We start from the raw sequence: 20413 nt of genomic DNA, 5'->3' as shown, positions 1-20413 counted from the left end.
AACATCAAAATCAGTTAGAAGATAAACTGCTCATTCACGCAACATATCTTTGAAGCGACTCAAACGTTGTCGGTTTATAGATCCATGAATAACAGTAGACTATAAACCGATAAGCAAAAAAGGTAAAGGAAATAATCAGTAAAAATAAAATAACATTATTGTGATAATAAGTAACAAATAAAATTTTAAAAGGTATCATAATGTGTGATATACCTCTTTGTGGATCAGAAGAAAATCAATACTCATAAGTTCACCATCTTTCTTGACATTTTGAGCCTCCCAAAACCGTAACAATCGACAAACAATTAGTTGCATTGGACGACCAACGCGTAGTTCAACAAACATCAGACATGAGGAAAGGAAATCATTTGGAGAGTCAGCCATGGGTTAAAGGGAAAAAAGTAAGCTAAGGATGTGAAGAGGAATCCAAGGACAACACACACTTGGAGATTTGTAATAGTGGAGATTTGTAATAAAGCGGATGTGACAGAGCTTTTGTAGATATAGGGTCCACTCAACATCTATATATAATAATGGAGATTTGTAATAAAGTGGAGCTTTCAATCCGTCATAGACTCTTGGAAACTTTGTGAAATAAAAAATAATAATTGGCCCATAATCTATTAATTGGATAGTTATTTCAAAAGCGTTAGTGTTATTTTTAAGACGGTAACCTCCACATTCATGTAGACATTTAATCAAATGTTAATCACATTTAAATTTAATAATTGAATGTAATGACTCGCTGGCAGTAGTGGATTAGTGGGAAGCCTCCATTAGTGCATTAGTGGATGAATGAAAAAATAACGGAAAATGTAATGAAAAACATTAAAAACTCATTAACTACTTAAAAGGTGGAGTGTGCATATATTGGTATTAAATACCAACAAATTTTTATTATAGCCATGATTATGATTATAATTATTTTTATTTTTTAATTATAAACCAACATAAGATGAACACAATCCTATACATAAATTGAACAAAATATATATATACGTATATGTATATATATATACGTAAACGCTTTTTTTTAATAAGGATATAGTAAATATCTTTTTTATATACTCAATTAGCATACAATATTAGAAAATAAAAATTAGAAAGAAAAATGGTTATTATAAAAAGAGAGAAAATGTTTTTATTAAATGATAAATATAAATTTAAATAAATGTCACATATGATGAAAAAGCTTTTGTTAAAATATTTTTTAAGTGTCCTAAATATTTAGTGGGTTTTCCATTTTTTTGTAATACGCCTTTTATAATTGTAAATAATTATTATTAATAAGTGATAATCTAACCAATTTATATGTAGTTTAAAAATGGTTATTTAAAAAAGAGAGAAAATGTTTTTATTAAATGATAAATAAAAATTTAAATTAATGTCACATATGATGAAAAAGCTTTTGTTAAAATATTTTTTAAGTGTCCTAAATATTTAGTGGGTTTTCCATTTTTTTGTAATACGCCTTTTATAATTGTAAATAATTATTATTAATAAGTGATAATCTAACCAATTTATATGTAGTTTAAAAATGGTTATTAAAAAAAGAGAGAAAATGTTTTTATTAAATGATAAATAAAAATTTAAATTAATGTCACATATGATGAAAATGCTTTTCTTAAAATATTTTTTATGTGTCCTAAATATTTAGTGGGTTTTCCATTTTTTTGTAATATGCCTTTTATAATTTTAAATAATTATTATTTTTATATATAGAGTTTAGTGATAATCTAACCAATTTATATGTAGTTAATGAGTTTATAAATGATAAATAAAAGATTGAAAACAAAATGCCACATGGATAATGACATGGAGATGAAGTGGCTTCACCAAATATCTCCAAATCCAACTTTTATAAATATAGATTTTCATAGCACTTGTTTAATAATCATAGATTCTCAAAATCCAACGCTTCCTGTCTAGGTTAAAGATGGAATTAGATACATTAATTTTCTAAATTGAATTTTAAATATATATATATATATATATATATATATGTGTGTGTCTATATAAAGGTCAGTACTACGTAATAGGCCTCTTTCATTAATGTTTTGGGCTCATCAAAGCCCACTTGCGGCCCATTAAGATGAACTTCTCGAAGTAAGTCGGGTTTAACCGAATTGTTCAATTTATTCCAACGTAACCGTGATATATAATTCTACTTTCTAAATACAAAAGATCGAATTTGAATAAAAAAATAATTGAAAAACCAATATTTGAATAATTATATATGTTATCGATTTAATAATAAAAATCTAGTCCCGGTAGAAATTGCGGTCCAGTGGGATCGAGCACAGAGCGAGATTTGGTTCCCAATAAGATCTGGTCTTGGGCCCTTTTTATTATATATGGGTCTTCCGGCCCATTAGGACAATCGGAAACTTGTAAACGATTTCAAATTTCAAAATCCATTGTTGGACCAATGGAAGGAAAGAACAGAGGACCGACGGGAATTTCATGGCGGGAAGTGATACGCAGCAACAGCCTCTCTCTGATCAGCGACTTTGCTTCTGCGAAATACGGAGGAGGTAAGTAAGATATTCCGCTTGTTTCTCCCTGTTTGTTTCTCGAGAAAATTTCTAGAGGTGTCTGATTGGTAAGCGTTGAAGAATCGGCAGAGTAGAAGCCCAAACTTGAAAATTTAGGATTGAATCGGTTAGATGCTAGAGCCAGATATTTCAGCATTTTGGTCTCAGCAATCGAATAATTTAGTATTGAGGCGTTGATTTTCCATCATTCGATAACCTGACGAGGATTCTCCTGACTCTTTGCAGTTTTTCAATATAGAAAAACTATTGGTTAGATTGAAGTAGTTGATCTAAACCAGAACTTGAAGGAGCGAGGATTAATATTGAAAGTGTTGAAGCAGATCAAATAAATGACTGAGAAGGAATTCATTTCCTTTGAACAAATCTAAGATTCAGTTGTTAGAGCTATCCATTTTTTATGTACTGTCTTAAAAGTGTAAACTATATTCCTTATTTTCAGTGATTTGGTGAGGTTTTGTAATAAACCAGACTGTTCTTAGGAAAGGATTGCTCTTGTTCATGAAGGAATTTTTGCCGTTGGTATCGAGATTGATTCTCATACGGTACGTAAAATGCTTACATTGTATTATATTTGAAATCATTTGGTTATTCGACTCACAAAAGGTTTGCATAAGCGGTCAGCTTATCGTTTCCGAGCTTAAAACTTAGAAGCATCGTGAAACTTCTTCAAGAAGATCAAGTTAGTTGATTGTTTCCGTCTATTTCGTTTTCGAAATCTCGTGCAAGATTCTCTTTTTCTCAAAATGTTTTTTAAGATTTTGGAACAAAGAGGTTGAGACTTAATACTACTCTTGGATAGTTGGCACTCAAGCCTAGATATTCCACTTCTTTGGTTGTCCTGAAACACATTTCCGATCTTTACAAAAATCTCAAAACCAAGAAACGATGTTGTTATATCAGCATGTGCTTTATTGGTCTCTGAACTGATTTTACATCCAGATAAAGAATTATCTACTCTAAATCTTTGATTATGACCTTCAAAGTATTTTCTACCTCTCCTATTCATTACAAGAAGCTTTGTTTTAAGAGTTTATACTATATTCTTTAAGTGTAAGTCTACACAGTCAGAATAAATTCTCTAACACCATACTTGAAACTGCAGATTGCGCTGGATTCCAAGTAGTAAATGGACCGAGTTGTTGAAGTTGAGTTGGGGTCTGTCTCTGAGGAAACTGTGCCTGAAGACCAATGTTGTAGTTACCGGTCATGATGCTGAAGTCATTCGCAGGTTGAACCCCGATATCCTAGCGGCACAGAAAAGTTTAAGTGATCTCCCACACAGCCGTTGTTGCTGGCCATAACACTACTGAAGCCATTCGCATGTTGAACCCCAATATTCTGGCATGCTTGTGGCCCAACAAAGGTTGAATGGTCATCCATGTTCATGCCCATGTACCCGTTGTTACTGCTCATGATACCACAGAAGTCATTCACAGGTTGAACCCCGATATTCTGGCATGCTTGTGGTACAATAAAGGTTGAGTGATCTCCCATGTTCATGCCCATATAGCTATTGTTACTGATCATGATACTACTGAAGTCATTCACAGGTTGAAACCCAATATTCTGGCGTGTTTGTGACACGAGAAAGGTTGAATGATCTCCCACGTTCATGCCCATGTAGCCGTTGTTGCCAATTTGGCCACTGATCTCCGTCCCCAAAAACTCAGAATTAGAAAGCCAGGTTTCGCTGAGGTAATCGAAGGGCGCATCCGACAACATAAATGCCTGGTGGTTTCCTTGGAGACCCGATGGAATCGCAGGTTCTTGATTTTCTTGATCGCGAAAAAGGTTTCTGCTTTGGTTTTCCTCGGCATTCTTCTTCTGTTTTTGCGTTCCCAGAAACCGAAGCCTCTCCTGAAGGGTCTTCATCTCGCGTCCCAAATTATCCCCGAGCTCCGACAATTTTTCAGCGGACAAAGCATCGAGCTTTTGGGTATTGAGTTCGAAACCCTTCTCTGTCTTCGTTTTTGGTAAACAACCCTTCTCTGCCTTCCCCCGAAGTTCGGACAAATTCAGGGATTTCTTTCGTTTCTTGGTGTCGTTCTGTTTCATGTAATTGACGGCCAATTCTCTCACCTTGGACAAATCTCTGGGCCATGTCTGAAGCTCTCCGTCTTGTCCGTAACAGATAACGGCCACTTGGGTTCCGCAGAGAGTCGAGAGTTCTTCGGCCTTCTTCATCACCGTCAGCTGTCTCCTTTGGAAACTCGACTTCTTCCTCTGATCGTTCGACGGAGGCGGAGAAGAGACAGAGGAGCTCGTCTTTCTCTTCCTTGAAGATGAAATTGAGGAGGGAGAAGAAGCCATCCTGGAGAGAGAAACTGAGTTGCGATTCTTTCGGAAGAAAAACGATGAGATCGGAGTCAGAGCGATAGCGATGGAGAGAGTGAAGTAGAGAGCGAAGTAGAGAAATGGTAACTCTGAAGAGGTACGTCTTATATATATATTAGAAAACGCGTTTAATCTATTTTTTTTACAGGTGGAGATCTTTTTTTTTTAAATAAAATTTTGTTATTAATAATATTTTTTATCTAATTCGAATTCCGTTCGGATTTCTCTAATTTGATTTTTTATAAAAAAATTCACAAACCAATCGAACCCAAAATTAGATTCGGCTCATATATATATATATATATATATATATATATATATTATTGTCATTTCCTCGCGATACTCTCTATTCTCAAATATGTCGGTTTATTTCATTAAAGAAAAATAAGAATGTTATAATTTATATTGCACATTTGGGATATATTTTCCACATTAATGAATGGGGTTAGTCATACAATTGAATATACCATAATCACCATCCACTAATTAAACCAACAATCACACCTCTAATTAATGGAGTTGAATATATGCTCTCATAATTGGTACAAATATATATCATATATCATATATATACATATATATATTTATAATTCAAATTCGCTCAAAGGTTTACATCACATACAAACCACAAGGTAGAGAATCAGAAAACAAGAATTCATTAATTGGAATTACATAATTTGTTCAGGTGCGCATCTACCTGTTTTCTGCATGTTCTTTCTGAAATGTGGGCAAACTGTGTTGTTCTATGTGCTTTGTTCTTCAGTATTTCCCGCTTGGCTCTTAAGCGGAGGATGAAACGATGATGAATGATAGTTGGAATGATGGATGAGATACTAACGCCCTCTGTTTCGTAAGAAAGTTCCTTTTTGTGTGCATGTGCATGTTGTAGATAGATATATATATCTGCACATAATGTATCCTTACGTCTGGCGATTTATCCATCTATGTATGTATGTATGCATGCATGTATGTATGCATGCATGTAGATTCTCTCGACTTCTAGGCAGCTGCTTCCAAACTTGATACGACATGTCATCCACTCACTCTATTCTTTTTTTTTTCTTTTTTTTAAGAAAACATTGTATTCTTAAAATGCCAATTCTCATTTCATTTAAAACCTTTTATCAGAAAAAGGAAACATAATAATTCGGCTTAAAATGTTATGAACTGATCATATCCCAAAGTAACACAGAACTAGCTCTGCCCTTTAATTAAAATGTACGTATTTTTGCATGTAATATTACGTATTTTAATATATGTGTAAAACAATACGATTTCAAACTTTTCCCAACATCAATTTGGTATACTAGTTTATATATATATATGTATAATACGAGGTGACGATAGTAATGACATGTCGCCTTACTACAACTTTCTCAACGTCTTTTGCTAAAAATTAAATTACACATGTAAAGTGGTATATCATTTAAATATGAGCTTTATTTCCGTCCTTGTATGTATATTGCACGTCTACACATGAATAATCTTTTCCTTTTTTTTTGCGTGTAAAGGAACTAAAAATTCATATACATTTTTAATATTTCCACACATTTTATATATATATATATAAAAGAAACGGATGACAGGTTGGTAAAATAGAGGTCGCTCGGTACACCTGGTCCGGACACGACAGAGATGGAATGTGTTTGCTTGTTTGCCACTTGTCCCATTTAATTTATTATTTGTGTAATCAAATCAATGGTCCATTTTTATTTATTTTTTCCCCTGTTTTGTGTTCCCTCTTACAAAATTGGACATGTCCTTATCCACCCTTATAAACCCTCCCCAGAAAAAATTGCCTACGAAAATGTAAACGTATGGCACTACCAAAGGCCAATAAGAATGCATGAATACTAAAAACATCCCCATTACTCGAACACCTGCCCAAACAATTTGCAAAATTAGCTAAAATCACATCTTTTTATATTGGTTATCGATTTAAAAAAATACAATCTTTTTTTATTCTTTTCTATAATCTAGAAATTCACAATTTCTTTTTACCCAACTATATCGTCCAAAGATTGGGTTTCCCTTTTAATGATTCGAAAAAAAATATAATCGAAAAAAAAAATATGATCTTTTTTTCGATAACAACGTCAATAGAGATCAATTGTCTTGCACATGAGTAGAATACGATTATTACATCATGAATCAAACTGCGAAATCATATATATACATATACATATATATTAGGGGTGTCAAAATGAGTTCGGCTCGCGAAGTGGCTCATGGCTCGGCAGAAAACGAGTGATCTGAGCTGTGATTTTTTCAATTCATTAAAAAACGAGCCTAACGAGTCAGACTCATTGAACACGTATTCAATGAGTCTGGCTCGGCGAACTGTTCAACGAACTGACTTTTATTTTAAAAATAAATTAAATTTATATAAAAAAACTCTAATATAATCTTATATTCTTTTTTTTTTCATATCATTCATATGATATTATAAATATTCTAATTATTATGATGGTGATAAATGAAAATATTAAATGATATTGGAATTTTATTAATTTTTATGTATTTATTTAAATTTATAGTTAAATTTATGATAAATATAAATAAAAAATATTATATATCTCTGGCTCAACGAGTCGACTCGTTCAGATCGGAAAACTGGCGAGCGATCTGAGCCGAGGTTTTTCTGGCTCGTTAGAAAACGAGCCTAATGAGCTGAGTCCAAAACGATCCGAGCCAAATGAGCCGAGTCCAAAACGATCCGAACTGGCTTATTTGACACTCCTAATATTATATATATTAAAATAGGGTTCTCGAGTTAGTTTTCATACGAGAAGAAGAAGACAAGACGAGACGGAAGAGGGATATGGAACGCATAATACGACATGACGTACGCACAAAACCATCCCAAACATCATCCCAATTCGTTTCTTCAACTGCAAATTTTACGGATAAGCTTCACCCCTCACGTTTGGTCGTCCTCGCGCGTGCCTCTCACTCTCCTCTCTCTCTCACAACTCACATATATTATTATTATTATTAATTAATATATACAAAAAAAATAGAAAAATTGCGGGCCACTATTACTTTGGGGTTGGACCTTGGCCCATTTCCCTCAACTTCCTTTTCCCCCTTTATATACATTTATATATATAACATTTTTATATAATTTTTTTTTCTTTTTTTTTTATTATTGGGATTGTCCTCAACAAACTCAATAACAATTGCGCTCCGTATTCGAAGAAGTACCCTCTTCTACGCAAAATGAAACAATACGTTTGTTCAATACACCGTCCTTGACATTATTATCAATTAAATAATGTAATCTTTTTTCAAAAAAGATCTCCTTGTTTTTCAAGGAATAAAAAAAAGGATAATAAATATAATGATTAATGTGGGGGGAGCAACGGCGTCGTTTTGTTATCTTCTTCGTATTCTTCCGTTCCGTCCACTGACTGCGACTCTGGTGAGTATCGGAGCCGTCCATCTCAATCTTCCCTAACCAAACCAGATTTCAACGGCTCAGATCTCTTCGACCGTCTTTTCGCCCTTCGCTACGTCACTTCCTCTTAATTAAACCCCCGTTTTATTATTTCGCTCGAATACGCCTTCTCCATCGGATCTCTCGCTCTCTCTCTCCCCTTCGTTCTTTGCTTGTTCTGTTCGAAGACGGCGAAGGAAAATAGCTCCGAGATAGGTATCGTCGGAGTTTCCCTTTTCTTCCCTCTCACCTTGTTCGTTCGATAACCACGCCAAAAGAGCTGATGATTGTTTTTTCCTCGGTTTTTTTTTTTCGTTACTCGTTGTTGTTTTTGTTTCGGATTGAATTGTGTTTGCCCGAAATTTTCCAGGTTGATGATTAAGTACGTTCGATGTAAATTTTTTCGATGTTTAGTTCCTGGATTACGCTCGTTTTTCGTTTATTCGTTTCGTTTCCTGTTATTGTTGCATATACCATCTTTTTCTCATAACCAGTATATATAATATATACATACGTACATACTTAGGCATACGAGTCTCCATATATGATCTGGTGGGTGATCAGAAATTCGAGAAAGAGTTTCTTTAATTGTCTCTTTCTGTGTGACGGGTTGGTGGCTGCGTATTCCGGATTCTCTGTTTTGATTCTGCGAGTGAGCAAAGTTTTTTTTCCCTTGGAGAACCTGAAATCACGGGAAAAAGGGTCCTTGTGTTTATGGAAAGTCCGTGAAGATCGAATGAGACCTTCCTTTTCTCTTGGGTTAATTATGGGCAGTCTTCTCTTTTGCATTGCCCTTTTTCCTTTTTTGTTTCCTTCAGCCTTTGTTTTATTTCCCTCCACAACCACAGCTTTGTCGGCTTTGTAGCCTTATTTTCATGATTCATCAATTTATAAACACCAAATTCCCACTTCCATGTTGTTCCTGTAAGCCTTTGCGGTTCTCTGTTTTCTTCTAGGCGTGTTATTACTTGTAAATTTCCATGACTTGCTTTTGATTGGTAGCGTGATCATCCGTAATCTTTGACTGTTGTGAAATCTTTGACCATTGCAGTTATGTAATTTGTATCGTTTTCATGTTTATTATCTGATGTAACTTAGGCCTGAATCAATTTATGCAGTGATCTTTCTGGTATGAAGATGTTCGAATGATCTGAAAGGTACTTCTTTTAATTGCAGTGAGAGATTCTCTTAATCATGGATGGATGTTCGGGTAAAAGAACAGCTGATGGGTTGGTTTTGCCCAGAAAAGCAAGCGGTCTTGTTTTGCGAGAGAATATGAACAAGAAAGATGATAAGAATGCCCCAGTTTGCAGCCGAATAGGCTGCACTGCCAGGATAAGCTCCATGAAAGGAACCCAGGTTGGCTCTACGGGCAACAAATCGAAATCTGCTCGGCCTTCACTTCGCTCTTCCTCAAACGGCAAGGAAATCTCCAGGAGTTCTTCTCGGACTCCTATCGGATTTGGCAACACAAAAACCCCTCCCAAAGATACTAGTAGGAAGCAGCTCTCTTCTTCATCTGATGCAGATTCATCAGAGACTTGCAGTGTTCATGATTTACCAGAAACCTACGGGCGCATCCCTCCACGTGGGAAGAGTAAAGGAGGCGCTCTCAGTGTTCATTCTGAAAAAGATGGCTCCGGGAAAGTTGTGTTGGGAGAGGCAGGGAGCTCAAGTAGAGGAACCAGCAGGAGCTATCGTCAGAGATCTGATTTGGGCACCCGAGATGCCCTTACGGGCCCTTCTATTTCTTTATCTTCTGGTAACAGTAGGCAAACTGCACGAGGCAATCTGAGCAAGAACGGATTGAGAAACCTGAGGTGCAACTCCATATCTGATGTTGTTCCATCTGATTCAAGTGCAACAAGGAGAATGAACATATTTAGAAAGAAAAATTCCAACAGTGAGAGCAGTTCTTCTAGCCGAGGGAATAAGATGGCCAGGTCAGTGCCTGAGGGGAGGAATCAGAATTCTCCTCATGGAATATCAATTTCAGATTCTAGAAGGCAAAGAAACCTACCAACTAATAGGGATAACAACAGTGCAGTTTCAATTACTACGAGGAGATCAGCTGGATTTTATGGTAGAACAGGGCATCTTGGTGCTGGTGTATCCCCGGCTGCAATCATGCAAGTGCATCAGCCTGCAACTCCAGCTGATAATAACCCTACTCCTTCTGCAGAACTTTCCTTTCGCCCTTCAAGTAGTTACAGTAGGCCAAGCAATAGTAGTGACCGGTTTCATAGGGCGGCACCAGGAAGTCCCTCAGAAGTCAGCCCTTCACGTTCGTTGATGAATCGGGATGGTATAAGTCGTTCTAGCATGAACGGAATTGCAGAGGTCCTTGTCGTGTCCTTGTCCTCTGATGCCATTACAGCTTTGACATGTTCATGGCCGATTAATAGAATACTATTTTCACAATTGTTCAGGTTTTGTTGGCGCTTGATAGGATTGAACAAGATGAAGAACTAACATACGAGGTGATTAGCTGCTTGGTCCTTTGATATGAACAATCTGTGTTTGAGTTAGAGTTAGTGACACTTCCTCTGTTCGTTATTTTTGTCCTTTTTATGCAGCAACTGGTAGTCCTTGAGACCAATCTGTTCTTCAGTGGTATGAACAGCTTCTACGATCAACATAGGGATATGAGGCTCGACATTGATAACATGTCATACGAGGTTGGTCTCATCTTTCGTGTATTTCAGTTATTATCAGGTTATTTTGTCAATCTATTGATATTTTAAAAAAATGGCTTGTGGTTCTAGACTGTTATGGTTCAGAACTGGCATTCAAAGTTCTTGGCTTTCTACTGTAAAAGCAAAACAAGAAGTGGAAATGTTTTGCTTCTGGCTTTGAATTTCGGGTTATTCTCAAAACTTAATGATATGATAGTTTTGTTCACTCCTCCTTTCTTAAATAACAAAAGTTTTATAAACAGTTTCCGTCTTTAAATATTTACTAATGAAAATTCGTCCTGTGGGCATTCTGGCAGGAACTGTTAGCGTTGGAGGAGAGGATGGGTACAGTGAGCACTGCTCTAAGCGAAGAAGCATTGTCAAGAAGCCTCAAGACAAGCGTCTTTAAGTCAACTGATGAAACCTATGGCTCTTGTCTTGATGATGATGATGATGATGATGATGTGAAGTGCAGCATCTGCCAGGTCTCTTCCCTCTCCTCTCTACATTTTGCCTAAAATCTTCCCTGCGTTCATAATTCTGATAATTACCCATTAGACTAATCGAACCATATACTACCATTAGGACGATGTAATTTGGTGATTTGTAGCGGAAACCGATAAAAGGATTTGTGTGGTGCAGGAAGAGTACGTAGGTGGGGAAGAATTAGGGAGTCTGAAATGCCAGCACAAGTACCACGCGAGCTGCATTCAACAATGGCTCCGGATGAAGAACTGGTGCCCTATCTGCAAGACCTCCGCCGAATCTCCCCCGCATATCAGGACAGATTCGGCTTAGTTCTGTCAGTTTCCAAGATGATGGGAACACAAGCAAAAACTCCCACACTTTCCCGGTTTGTAATTTCTTCATCAATCAACGTGCTTGTCTCTTCATCACCTTGTGCCTCTCTTTCTTTCTTTTTTCTTTTTATAATTTGTACATACGAATCCTCTACAAATGGGCCCCGACATACTGGTAATAAATAGGATCAGGGGACACTTCCCCACCAATGGATCCCCACTTCTTCACTTTTGTCTTAAGAACAGGGGTTTGGAATGTTGGATTTGTTCCTGATGGTGTTCTTTCATTATACACACAAGATAGTTCAGAGAGGAACAGCGCAAGTGAACTCTTGCATCCAAAACTATATGTTAGTTTTTTTCTTTTACAATCATTATACAATTATAGATCTTTCCAGAGTCATATGACATGTACATGTGAGTGAGGTAAAGTTTCTACATTTTAAATAATTCCGAATTATAAAATTCCCCTCTAACCAATGAACTAATGCATGCCTTGATGTTAACACAGTCTGTTTTTATGCAATATATATATATATATATATATATATATATATATATATATATATAAAATGTTAATTCGTTAGAGCAATACGGAGAAGAAGTGGACAATTTTTTCTATATTGCGATTTGTACTAAAATCCTCTGGATATTCGTAATTTGTCTCAAGTTATAATAAGATATTTTGTTCGCTTCCAGAAGTAAAAAATCTAATACAATTACGATACATCCCTATAACGGTTAGTTACATCTCTCTGCAAATTCAATTTTTATATATATATATATATATATATAAAATGTTAATTCGTTAGAGCAATACGGAGAAGAAGTGGACAATTTTTTCTATATTGCGATTTGTACTAAAATCCTCTGGATATTCGTAATTTGTCTCAAGTTATAATAAGATATTTTGTTCGCTTCCAGAAGTAAAAAATCTAATACAATTACGATACATCCCTATAACGGTTAGTTACATCTCTCTGCAAATTCTCTATAATTACGATTAGTGTATAAAAACTGTCTTTGTAATACAAAGACGTATTCTCTTCCAAGTTGACGAAAACTTAATTTCTATTCTCTTCAAGAATTCTATTATCGTCCATTCTCAGCCTTATAAATATAGAAAATTGACATGATGTGTGTGTGTGTGGGTATATATATATATATATATATATATATATGCGTGTGTGAGTATTTATAAAAGTGAGAATAAATAAGTAAAAAACGTCGTTAATTTTTAGAAAAAATTGGGATATAGATTACAAAACATAATTGGGAAAACTACTAAAACCCTAATGTCGCAAGAAAATTTGCGGGCAAAGCAAAACAGTACTGCTAGAGATCCAGGCAACAACTTTTTTTGTCGGCCAAACGCAATAACAACCAACCGCCTGAACCGCAAACGCAGTCGCAGACACTCACAGCGACTTCCCAAAAGATCTAAGGAACACTCTTCCTTTCTTCCTTCCTATATCTCGAGACTCTGAGAATGTCTCCACAGAAACAAGTTCCCTTCGTCGAGACTCATTCTTTGAGGAACCAGTTTTTTTTTTTTAATATATGGGGATCCATATGCTATCCTTCGGGTGCACCGGTTGCGTAAATCTCCGTCCACATGCACGATCCCGCGACATACACGTGAAAAGTAAATCAACCGTAACTAACTGACGACAGTTAAGCGGGTAAAAAATCGAACTCAACCTCTCGTTATATTGACCAAACTCCTTGCCAACTCACATGGAGATTATCCATTTTAGAAACCAGTTGCCATGCGTTTGATATCGACAGAAACATATTTCGAGACATGGAAACGTAATCAGTGTGTACGAAAATATGACGAATTTCATTACAAAATGATTGTATAACCATGAAAAGATAAACATTTGAGATAAAAATATATATGTGTATATATAATTGTGAAACCAGACGCTTGATTAATTAACTCAAATAAACACGATTACACAGGTACATCAACGACATGGCTACAACCAATGCAACCTCCGTTTCAACTTCAAACAAAAAGCCCCCACCCACAATGGCCAAAAAGAAACAAAAGACAATAAACGCCAACATGCACATGCACACCGAAACACGTGAAAATGAACAAGACCCGATCAAAACAAAAAAAAAAGCACAACACAAGCTAACGAACCGAATTAATACAAACTCAATGGCAATCACGGACGTGGAAGGAATTAGGGTTCTTGACGACGATGTCGTACATGTAAACGGAGTTGAACTTTGAGAAATCTCGGGGGAGAGAGATGAGATCGATGGATGAGCGTTTGTGGAACTGAATGAGATCGCTGTCGCCGCCGTAGTACCTCTCCCAACCGAGGCTCCGGAGAATCTGCTCGAGAGATGAATACGAGGAGACAATTTCTCCGGTCGGTAAGTAGACAAGAACTTTTCTCCGACCGTGCGACGAATCAGACGACTGGTTCGGGTTCTCGACGAGACGAATCACTCCGTTCTTGAACACCCAAACTCCCGACATGGTTAGGGTTGGTGGGCTTCGTGGCTTTTTCGATTGCTTGTTCTTGTTCTGTGTGATCTGCAGACGTGCAGACGAGATAGAGATGTGAGCTAGGTTTAAGAGTGGGAAATAGTGGTTGAGACTGGAGTTGATCAGCGAGGATATAAATAGGTGAGGAGCACATTAAAATATATATATATATACACACACACATATATGCACGGATGTTATTGTATGTACATATATATGTATAGTACACATGTCTAAAAGGCAAAAGGAATAGACAGGGTGCACCAAGACATCCCCACCCAATCAAGTTCGAAGTGCAAAAAAAAGAAAAAAGTGTGTATTGAATATCATAATTTAGACGAGCTACGTTCTATTCGTTCTGTTTTAAATTCCGTGTAAGGATGTAACATATATATGGTTAAATAAATTAATAGTGAAAACTCATAAATTACACATCAAATTAAAAAAAATATACATCTTTCTCATTCTGTCGATTGATTTCTATCATTTTGTAAAAAAAATAGAATGAATTTGATTCAAGAAACATAGGTGGAACTCACATCCCCCCCCCCCAAAAAAATAATATTTATGCACATCATTACATATACAGATAAATAAAAAAAATGCTCTTTTTTTTTTTTTTATCAAATTCCGTACCTTGAAAAAATGTGGAAAATGGACACACACAAATAAATAAATAATGTATTTTGTTAATTGTATGTCGTGGTCGGCACAAAGAATCTAGATATTATGAATCCTTCTAAAGCATTGTCTTCTTCTCCATATTTTTATTTAGCATAAATTAATGTATTCTAAGTCGATCGATGGTAATTAATTCTGTTTTTAGATGGTGATATAAATTTGTATGATTTTATCGGTGAAATTTCTTTCATCATTTTATATTTATACAATTCATTAATTACCCATTTTATTTTAATCATATATGTTCACTAAACGTCTCATACTAACATGATTCGTGCTCAACACTAGGCAATGTATGTTTCCAGACAATATTTTAGATGATGATTATATTTGCCCAAAATAAAATAAAAAAGAAAAAGAAAAAGAATGAGTACAGTGAAGTTAGGGCATTGGGGAGAAGAGGAACAAGAGGCACGAGCGATGCACGTGGAAAGAGAAGAAGTACATTATGGCTTCTCTCATGTCTTCTTCCTTTCCAACATCGCCCAAAAATCTTACATTTTTACCTTCATTATTAACTAACGAATCTCATATAGTTACATACATACATACATACATACATACATACATATATATATATGTATATTGTAAGCGTATGCAAGCAAATATATTCAATCTAGTGAATCATAGAATGGTCACCATAACATCGCACGACTGTGTTTTGCTTGCTTGTCTCACTTTTTTTTCTTCTAATTTTATAAAAACAATATTTATATTTTTGTATCCTACGTGGTAAAACTAGAAGGCAAAAATGTCATACAAAATTTCTAATATTCCCAAAATTTAAACCTTAAACTTTGAGGCATCTAAAAACTAACTGAACTAAATATTTTGGATTAGAGTCTATCTATTCTGATATAGTTCTTTTCACAACGTAGATTCGGTTTGTGTAATCTTTCAATTAAAAACTGATTAATTAATTTCTTACCTAACACTGCTTTATTCGCATTCCTCAATTACTACGAGGAGATCAGCTGGATTTTATGGTAGAACAGGGCATCTTGGTGCTGGTGTATCCCCGGCTGCAATCATGCAAGTGCATCAGCCTGCAACTCCAGCTGATAATAACCCTACTCCTTCTTTACTCTGTTCATTTTCATTATATATATATATATATATATTATACAATATGACACAGACACACACGCACTCATGGTGGGGCTGACATTGTCGGGCGCATATATAAGAGAATCGCCCATGCAAACCCTCCTCCATTTACATATATTAAAATTGAAAATCCAACTGAAGCAATTCACCGGTTACCTCCCTACAAATTAATATTCTTATATATATACATATATATATATATATAATGCATGTACACACGCTAATACGTACGTCACCACCACATCGTGCGTTTTTAAAATGATATATTTTCGACAGTGAAAGAGATAAATTCGTATTCCATTATACGTTAGTAGTAAAACAGAATATGTACTCTCACTAACGTATCGGTCACGAAAACCATTGTCCTATTCAGACACGAATAGAATCAAGCAATGCGTACACACACACTACACTGAATATATATATATATATATATATATATATATATATATTTGGTAACTTATATATATATATTGAGGCGAAAAGCTAAAGATAAAGCAAACAGAAGGACAAATGATTTCGGAGATGCCTCGAATTATTTAATATGGGATTAGAACTAATTAAAGGTGTCAAGATACATGGGAATATATACAAAGGAGGACATATATTCTTTGTGAATTTATGGATATTAAATGTGTTGGACGAATTAAAATATATATTATCTAGATATAAAGATAATGGTAATTAATAAATTGGTGGGTGCATGGGGATGCATGGTTCCGAATAATTATAAATTATAAATTAACAAAAAAGTCTAACGTTGTCATTTCGTGCTTCTTAGCCATTAGGGCACTAAGGTTAGGCAATATTCCCTAACTAATTAGGACGAGAACCTCTCGTCATCTTTAGGCATAAGTTCCAACGGAATATTTTTATTTTTATTTTTATTTTACGTTTTCGCCTTCCATTTGATCGTCGAGAAGTTTTCGAGAATAGAAAGTCGAATCAACGATTTCATCGAGGTTTTAAATGACCTAGAAGTAAAATAGATCGAAAATAACCCTAAGAACACGTCTACGTACGTTGGTGGTTCATTAACATCTTAGGAACAAATTTAGGATTAATCAACGGTTACAATGAGTGTTGAAGCCAAGCATTTATTCCAAAAATTAGTTCGATTTGAGTTTAACATTACTACGGTGTTCAATACAGTGTAATAATTCAATAATAATGTTTTTTTTACCTAAATATGTAACAAAGTTTTTTTTTTGATAAAAGTAACAATGTTATTACTTAAACTATATGTCATTATTTATTGGTTTAATCACTCGCGGTTCATATAACAATTTCAGAATTTGATTAAAATTAATGATATTAATCACGAGACTTGTATAATACAATTAATCATATTACTAGAGATTGGGCCGTTATTTGTTGGGTCTATTCTTAAGTTATTTATTAAAGCTTGTTTTTTTTTTAAAAAAAAAAGGTCCTAGAGCTTCTAGGCCAAGTAGAGGCTTTGGGATAGTGGATCACTCACAAACAGCGATTTTCCTGATTCCTGGAGAAGAAACAAAATGGCGTTCCCTCTTTGCGCCCTGAAGCAACCATATCTTCCTTCTCATTTGGACAAAGGCATGTTCTTTCTCCTGTTTCAATTCTTGTAAATGCCGGTACGTGTAATTTATCATTCAAAAACTGAAAAAAAAGGGTATTGTGTGGATGATCACTAGCTTTGTGATTTGGGATTTATCAGGAAGGACGTGCCGATACGTGGGTCAAGCTGTGGTAAATCATCTGTTCAAGCTTCTATTTATGAATTGAACGATTACTTTTCTGGGTATTTGGGTTTATTGGAGTTGGGTTTGGTTCACAGAGAGCTCTGCCGATTCGGGTAATCACAACGGGGAAAAGGAGATCAGAAGGTGTTCGACTCTTGGTCGAGGAGTACAAGAGCAAGCTCAAACCCTATTGCTCCTTTGAAGATTCCATGATTCGTTCCAACCCTAGGAATGCTCAGTAAGTTGATCCGATTTGGCAAACTCAGTAGTTAGATGGTTATACCCATCAACGGAAACACTGGTTTGGTTCCTTATATTCTGTCTGTCAATGAACTTCATTCTGCAGGGACGTGATGGCTCAGGTTGAGGATGAGGACAATTCTTTGATGAAGCTTATCGGGTCGGATGATTGGGTATTGTCTCGTTAGACTGTCATCTTCATCATGTGTGTAATCGTGCTATATGGGTCTGATCGAGAGGTGTAGGTTGTGGTTCTTGACGAGGGAGGGCTTGACATTGGGTCAGAGCAGATGGCTGAGCTACTTGGGGATGCAGGAAACAGTGTAAGTTTTATGCGTTTTCTCTTTTGGAAAATATTTGGATTTGTGCTTCAAAAGGTCGCAGGGATTTACACAATCAGCTAAGTACAGTATAGGATAACAAGAACTAGCAAACGAATTCACGTGATCATTGTCTTTGGGAAATTTTGTCCTGCCTCTTGAGAAATCACTCGAAGCCTTTGTTCCATTCAGTCAAAATGTAACATTAGATGCGGTGAAAATTAATCTCACCTTCGAAAAGACTATCTATGCGATAAGGAAAGGTTTATGCGGAACTTCTAGATGCTAAAAAGAGAGTATCTACAGCTGAGTCATGGTGTTTTTTTTTTGCTTCTTCTGGAGCTGTCTCTGTTTCCAGGGAGCTTCAAGGATATCGTTTTGTATCGGTGGGGCTTATGGACATGGAAGTAAAATAAGGAAGAGAGCTAATGTGACCATCAAACTGTCTTCCATGGTCCTGAATCATCAGATTGCTCTGGTGGTGCTGATGGAACAGCTTTACAGGTGACATATTGTTGCTCTTGTCTTTTGAAACTCTTCACTGCCTTTAAGTGTCAGCATTTACATGTGACACATTTTTGCTGTAATGATCTTTGTGTTTTCTTTTTCCAGATCATGGACTATTCTCAAAGGCCAAAATTACCATCACTGAATCTCTGTTTTTTGCCTGATCTTTGTCCTCCTGGGTATTCATTCCTTCAAGGACACAATGCGTAGTTGTAATGTGAGCTAGAAGATGTATATAAAAAAGTTTAGTGCATCAAGGAATCAGACAGCCCAATGATTCTCATACCATAAAGAGTTCATATCTCAAAAGGAGAAAGGACACTCAAAAGAACAAATGGTTTTTGGGGACACATCAAACTGAACAGCTTTAGGAAAGGAAGCCTTGGTTCAGGCTACAAGCCGCCAACATGTCTTCAGTAACTTTGACTTGGTATTAACTTGTTCAGTTTGTGTATTAAAACAAAATAGTATTTAGAGTTATTTTAACCATTCTTGTAGATTCTGGTGGATTCCTTCTGCACGTCTTAGTCCCAAGTTTATTTGGGGAATTATTCCTTTCCATTCGTTTTGATTTGTGCTAACTCTTCCGAAATTTGCAACAATTTTTAATCATTCCCAACGATGCGTTCACAAGAATTGAAGGCTTCATGCGAAGAAAAAAAGAATGACATTTCTCATCTTGGTATAATTTACATTTTGCCAATTCTCTAGCTAAGTCCCTTTTTTTTTTCCTTGTAATTTTGTCATAACAAAACAAAAGTTTATGGGTTTAATGTGCTATCAAAACAAATGAAGAAGAATCGAGATTACAATGTACATGAATCATGGGCCAAATCTCAACAGGAAGATCCATCCATGGTGCTCTTCTTCACCAAAGTAAGACCTTTCTGCAAACTCCAAATTATTATCACCTACACAACCGACACAAATGTTGTAATGTATCATACTAAGCAACACATGAAATCATGTCTGACCAAAAGCAAACATATATAATCACAAATTCACATTCTTTTCTTCCTGACATAATTTTCCTGTGATATAAGGCACTGTAATTTCATGTTTCAAAGCAGAAGTAGAACCTGAGACAGCAGTTTGGCTGTTGCTGTACACAGTGAAGAAACAGCTCTTCGAGCCCCCAGACTCGTCGATGTAATCTGAATGCAACTTCGTGTTGGGTGCAAAAGCTGTGAAAACATAACATATAACTTGATATTTCCTCCTGAAGAATCGAGTGCTCTCTCACACAGGAAATCAAAGCAATAGTGATACCACTCGGATAAACATCTTGGACCAAAGTCAGTTCTCAGTGCCTAACCCTAATGACAAAATCTCTATCTCAGACTGCTTTAACTGTCTGATTCCTGGATCATCGGAAGAAGTTTAGACAATGTAATGAGCTGGAACAAACCCTCATAAGCAAACTGAATATCGCAAAAGGGCACTCAACTGTTCCTGTAAACTTCCTGTCAGGTGATTGAATCGTGACTCGTGAGCAGCACCAATGTTACTTATTGCAGTCAGCACATTCCTG

At 35.8% G+C, this 20413-nt stretch overlaps 5 protein-coding genes across 8 annotated transcripts in view; 2 read left to right on the top strand and 3 right to left on the bottom strand.

The window, feature by feature from the left end:
* Positions 1–3773: 3773 nt before the first annotated feature.
* LOC109116041 (agamous-like MADS-box protein AGL103) lies at positions 3774–4865 on the bottom strand. The gene has a single exon (XM_019200768.1). The coding sequence runs from the start codon at positions 4863–4865 to the stop codon at positions 3774–3776; it is 1092 nt and encodes a 363-aa protein (XP_019056313.1).
* A 3591-nt stretch (positions 4866–8456) lies between these two features.
* LOC104799007 (E3 ubiquitin-protein ligase MBR1-like) lies at positions 8457–12177 on the top strand. Of its 3 annotated transcripts, none has more exons than XM_010521296.1 (6): positions 8457–8541; positions 9502–10665; positions 10755–10805; positions 10902–11003; positions 11318–11485; positions 11643–12177. In XM_010521296.1, the coding sequence occupies exons 2-6, from the start codon at positions 9520–9522 to the stop codon at positions 11796–11798; spliced, it is 1623 nt and encodes a 540-aa protein (XP_010519598.1). In that variant the 5' UTR covers positions 8457–8541; positions 9502–9519; the 3' UTR covers positions 11799–12177. The 3 variants fall into 3 exon arrangements, with proteins under 3 accessions (XP_010519598.1, XP_010519597.1, XP_010519599.1); XM_010521295.1 differs by having other exon boundaries at positions 9444–10665; XM_010521297.2 differs by having other exon boundaries at positions 8471–8541; positions 9424–10665.
* A 1534-nt stretch (positions 12178–13711) lies between these two features.
* LOC104799008 (flowering-promoting factor 1-like protein 2) lies at positions 13712–14428 on the bottom strand. The gene has a single exon (XM_010521298.1). The coding sequence runs from the start codon at positions 14295–14297 to the stop codon at positions 13968–13970; it is 330 nt and encodes a 109-aa protein (XP_010519600.1). The 5' UTR covers positions 14298–14428; the 3' UTR covers positions 13712–13967.
* Positions 14429–17568: 3140 nt separating this feature from the next.
* On the top strand, positions 17569–19402 carry LOC104799006 (putative RNA methyltransferase At5g10620). Its single transcript, XM_010521293.2, has 7 exons — positions 17569–17669; positions 17791–17822; positions 17911–18053; positions 18162–18228; positions 18301–18378; positions 18734–18879; positions 18988–19402. Exons 1-7 carry the CDS (start codon positions 17612–17614, stop codon positions 19025–19027), a joined length of 564 nt encoding a protein of 187 aa, XP_010519595.1. The 5' UTR covers positions 17569–17611; the 3' UTR covers positions 19028–19402.
* Positions 19403–19973: 571 nt separating this feature from the next.
* The window catches only part of LOC104799005 (pentatricopeptide repeat-containing protein At5g24830), a 3141-nt gene continuing 2701 nt past the window's right edge, over positions 19974–20413 (bottom strand). The window contains exons 5-6 of one of the 2 annotated variants that reach the window (XR_769506.1): positions 20330–20410; positions 19975–20066 (exon numbers count right to left, since the gene is read on the bottom strand). Coding sequence is in view for 1 of the 2 variants with exons in the window: in XM_010521292.1 (XP_010519594.1) it covers positions 20400–20410 (11 nt within the window). In the remaining variant the exon portion in view is untranslated. Of the gene's footprint in view, positions 20411–20413 lie in introns of both variants that reach the window. The other variant, XM_010521292.1, reaches the window with a different exon arrangement.

The sequence above is a fragment of the Tarenaya hassleriana genome, unplaced genomic scaffold, assembly GCF_000463585.1.
Source record: "Tarenaya hassleriana unplaced genomic scaffold, ASM46358v1 Cleome6, whole genome shotgun sequence".
Lineage (NCBI taxonomy): Eukaryota > Viridiplantae > Streptophyta > Magnoliopsida > Brassicales > Cleomaceae > Tarenaya > Tarenaya hassleriana.
Note: the sequence above shows the minus strand (reverse complement) of the source record. Positions and strands in the feature narration are given on the sequence as shown.

What these genes read in the sequence shown, in the direction of transcription:
- LOC109116041 (XM_019200768.1), bottom strand. Translation starts at nt 4,865, where the DNA reads ATGGCTTCTTCTCCCTCCTCAATTTCATCTTCAAGGAAGAGAAAGACG.
- LOC104799007 (XM_010521296.1), top strand. Translation starts at nt 9,520, where the DNA reads ATGGATGGATGTTCGGGTAAAAGAACAGCTGATGGGTTGGTTTTGCCC. An exon ending in GCATGAACGGAATTGCAGAG is followed by an intron (nt 10,666 to 10,754) that starts GTCCTTGTCGTG and finishes ACAATTGTTCAG; the next exon opens with GTTTTGTTGGCGCTTGATAG. An exon ending in TGAAGTGCAGCATCTGCCAG is followed by an intron (nt 11,486 to 11,642) that starts GTCTCTTCCCTC and finishes TGTGTGGTGCAG; the next exon opens with GAAGAGTACGTAGGTGGGGA.
- LOC104799008 (XM_010521298.1), bottom strand. Translation starts at nt 14,297, where the DNA reads ATGTCGGGAGTTTGGGTGTTCAAGAACGGAGTGATTCGTCTCGTCGAG.
- LOC104799006 (XM_010521293.2), top strand. Translation starts at nt 17,612, where the DNA reads ATGGCGTTCCCTCTTTGCGCCCTGAAGCAACCATATCTTCCTTCTCAT. An exon ending in TCCTTCTCATTTGGACAAAG is followed by an intron (nt 17,670 to 17,790) that starts GCATGTTCTTTC and finishes GGGATTTATCAG; the next exon opens with GAAGGACGTGCCGATACGTG. An exon ending in TCCAACCCTAGGAATGCTCA is followed by an intron (nt 18,054 to 18,161) that starts GTAAGTTGATCC and finishes TTCATTCTGCAG; the next exon opens with GGACGTGATGGCTCAGGTTG.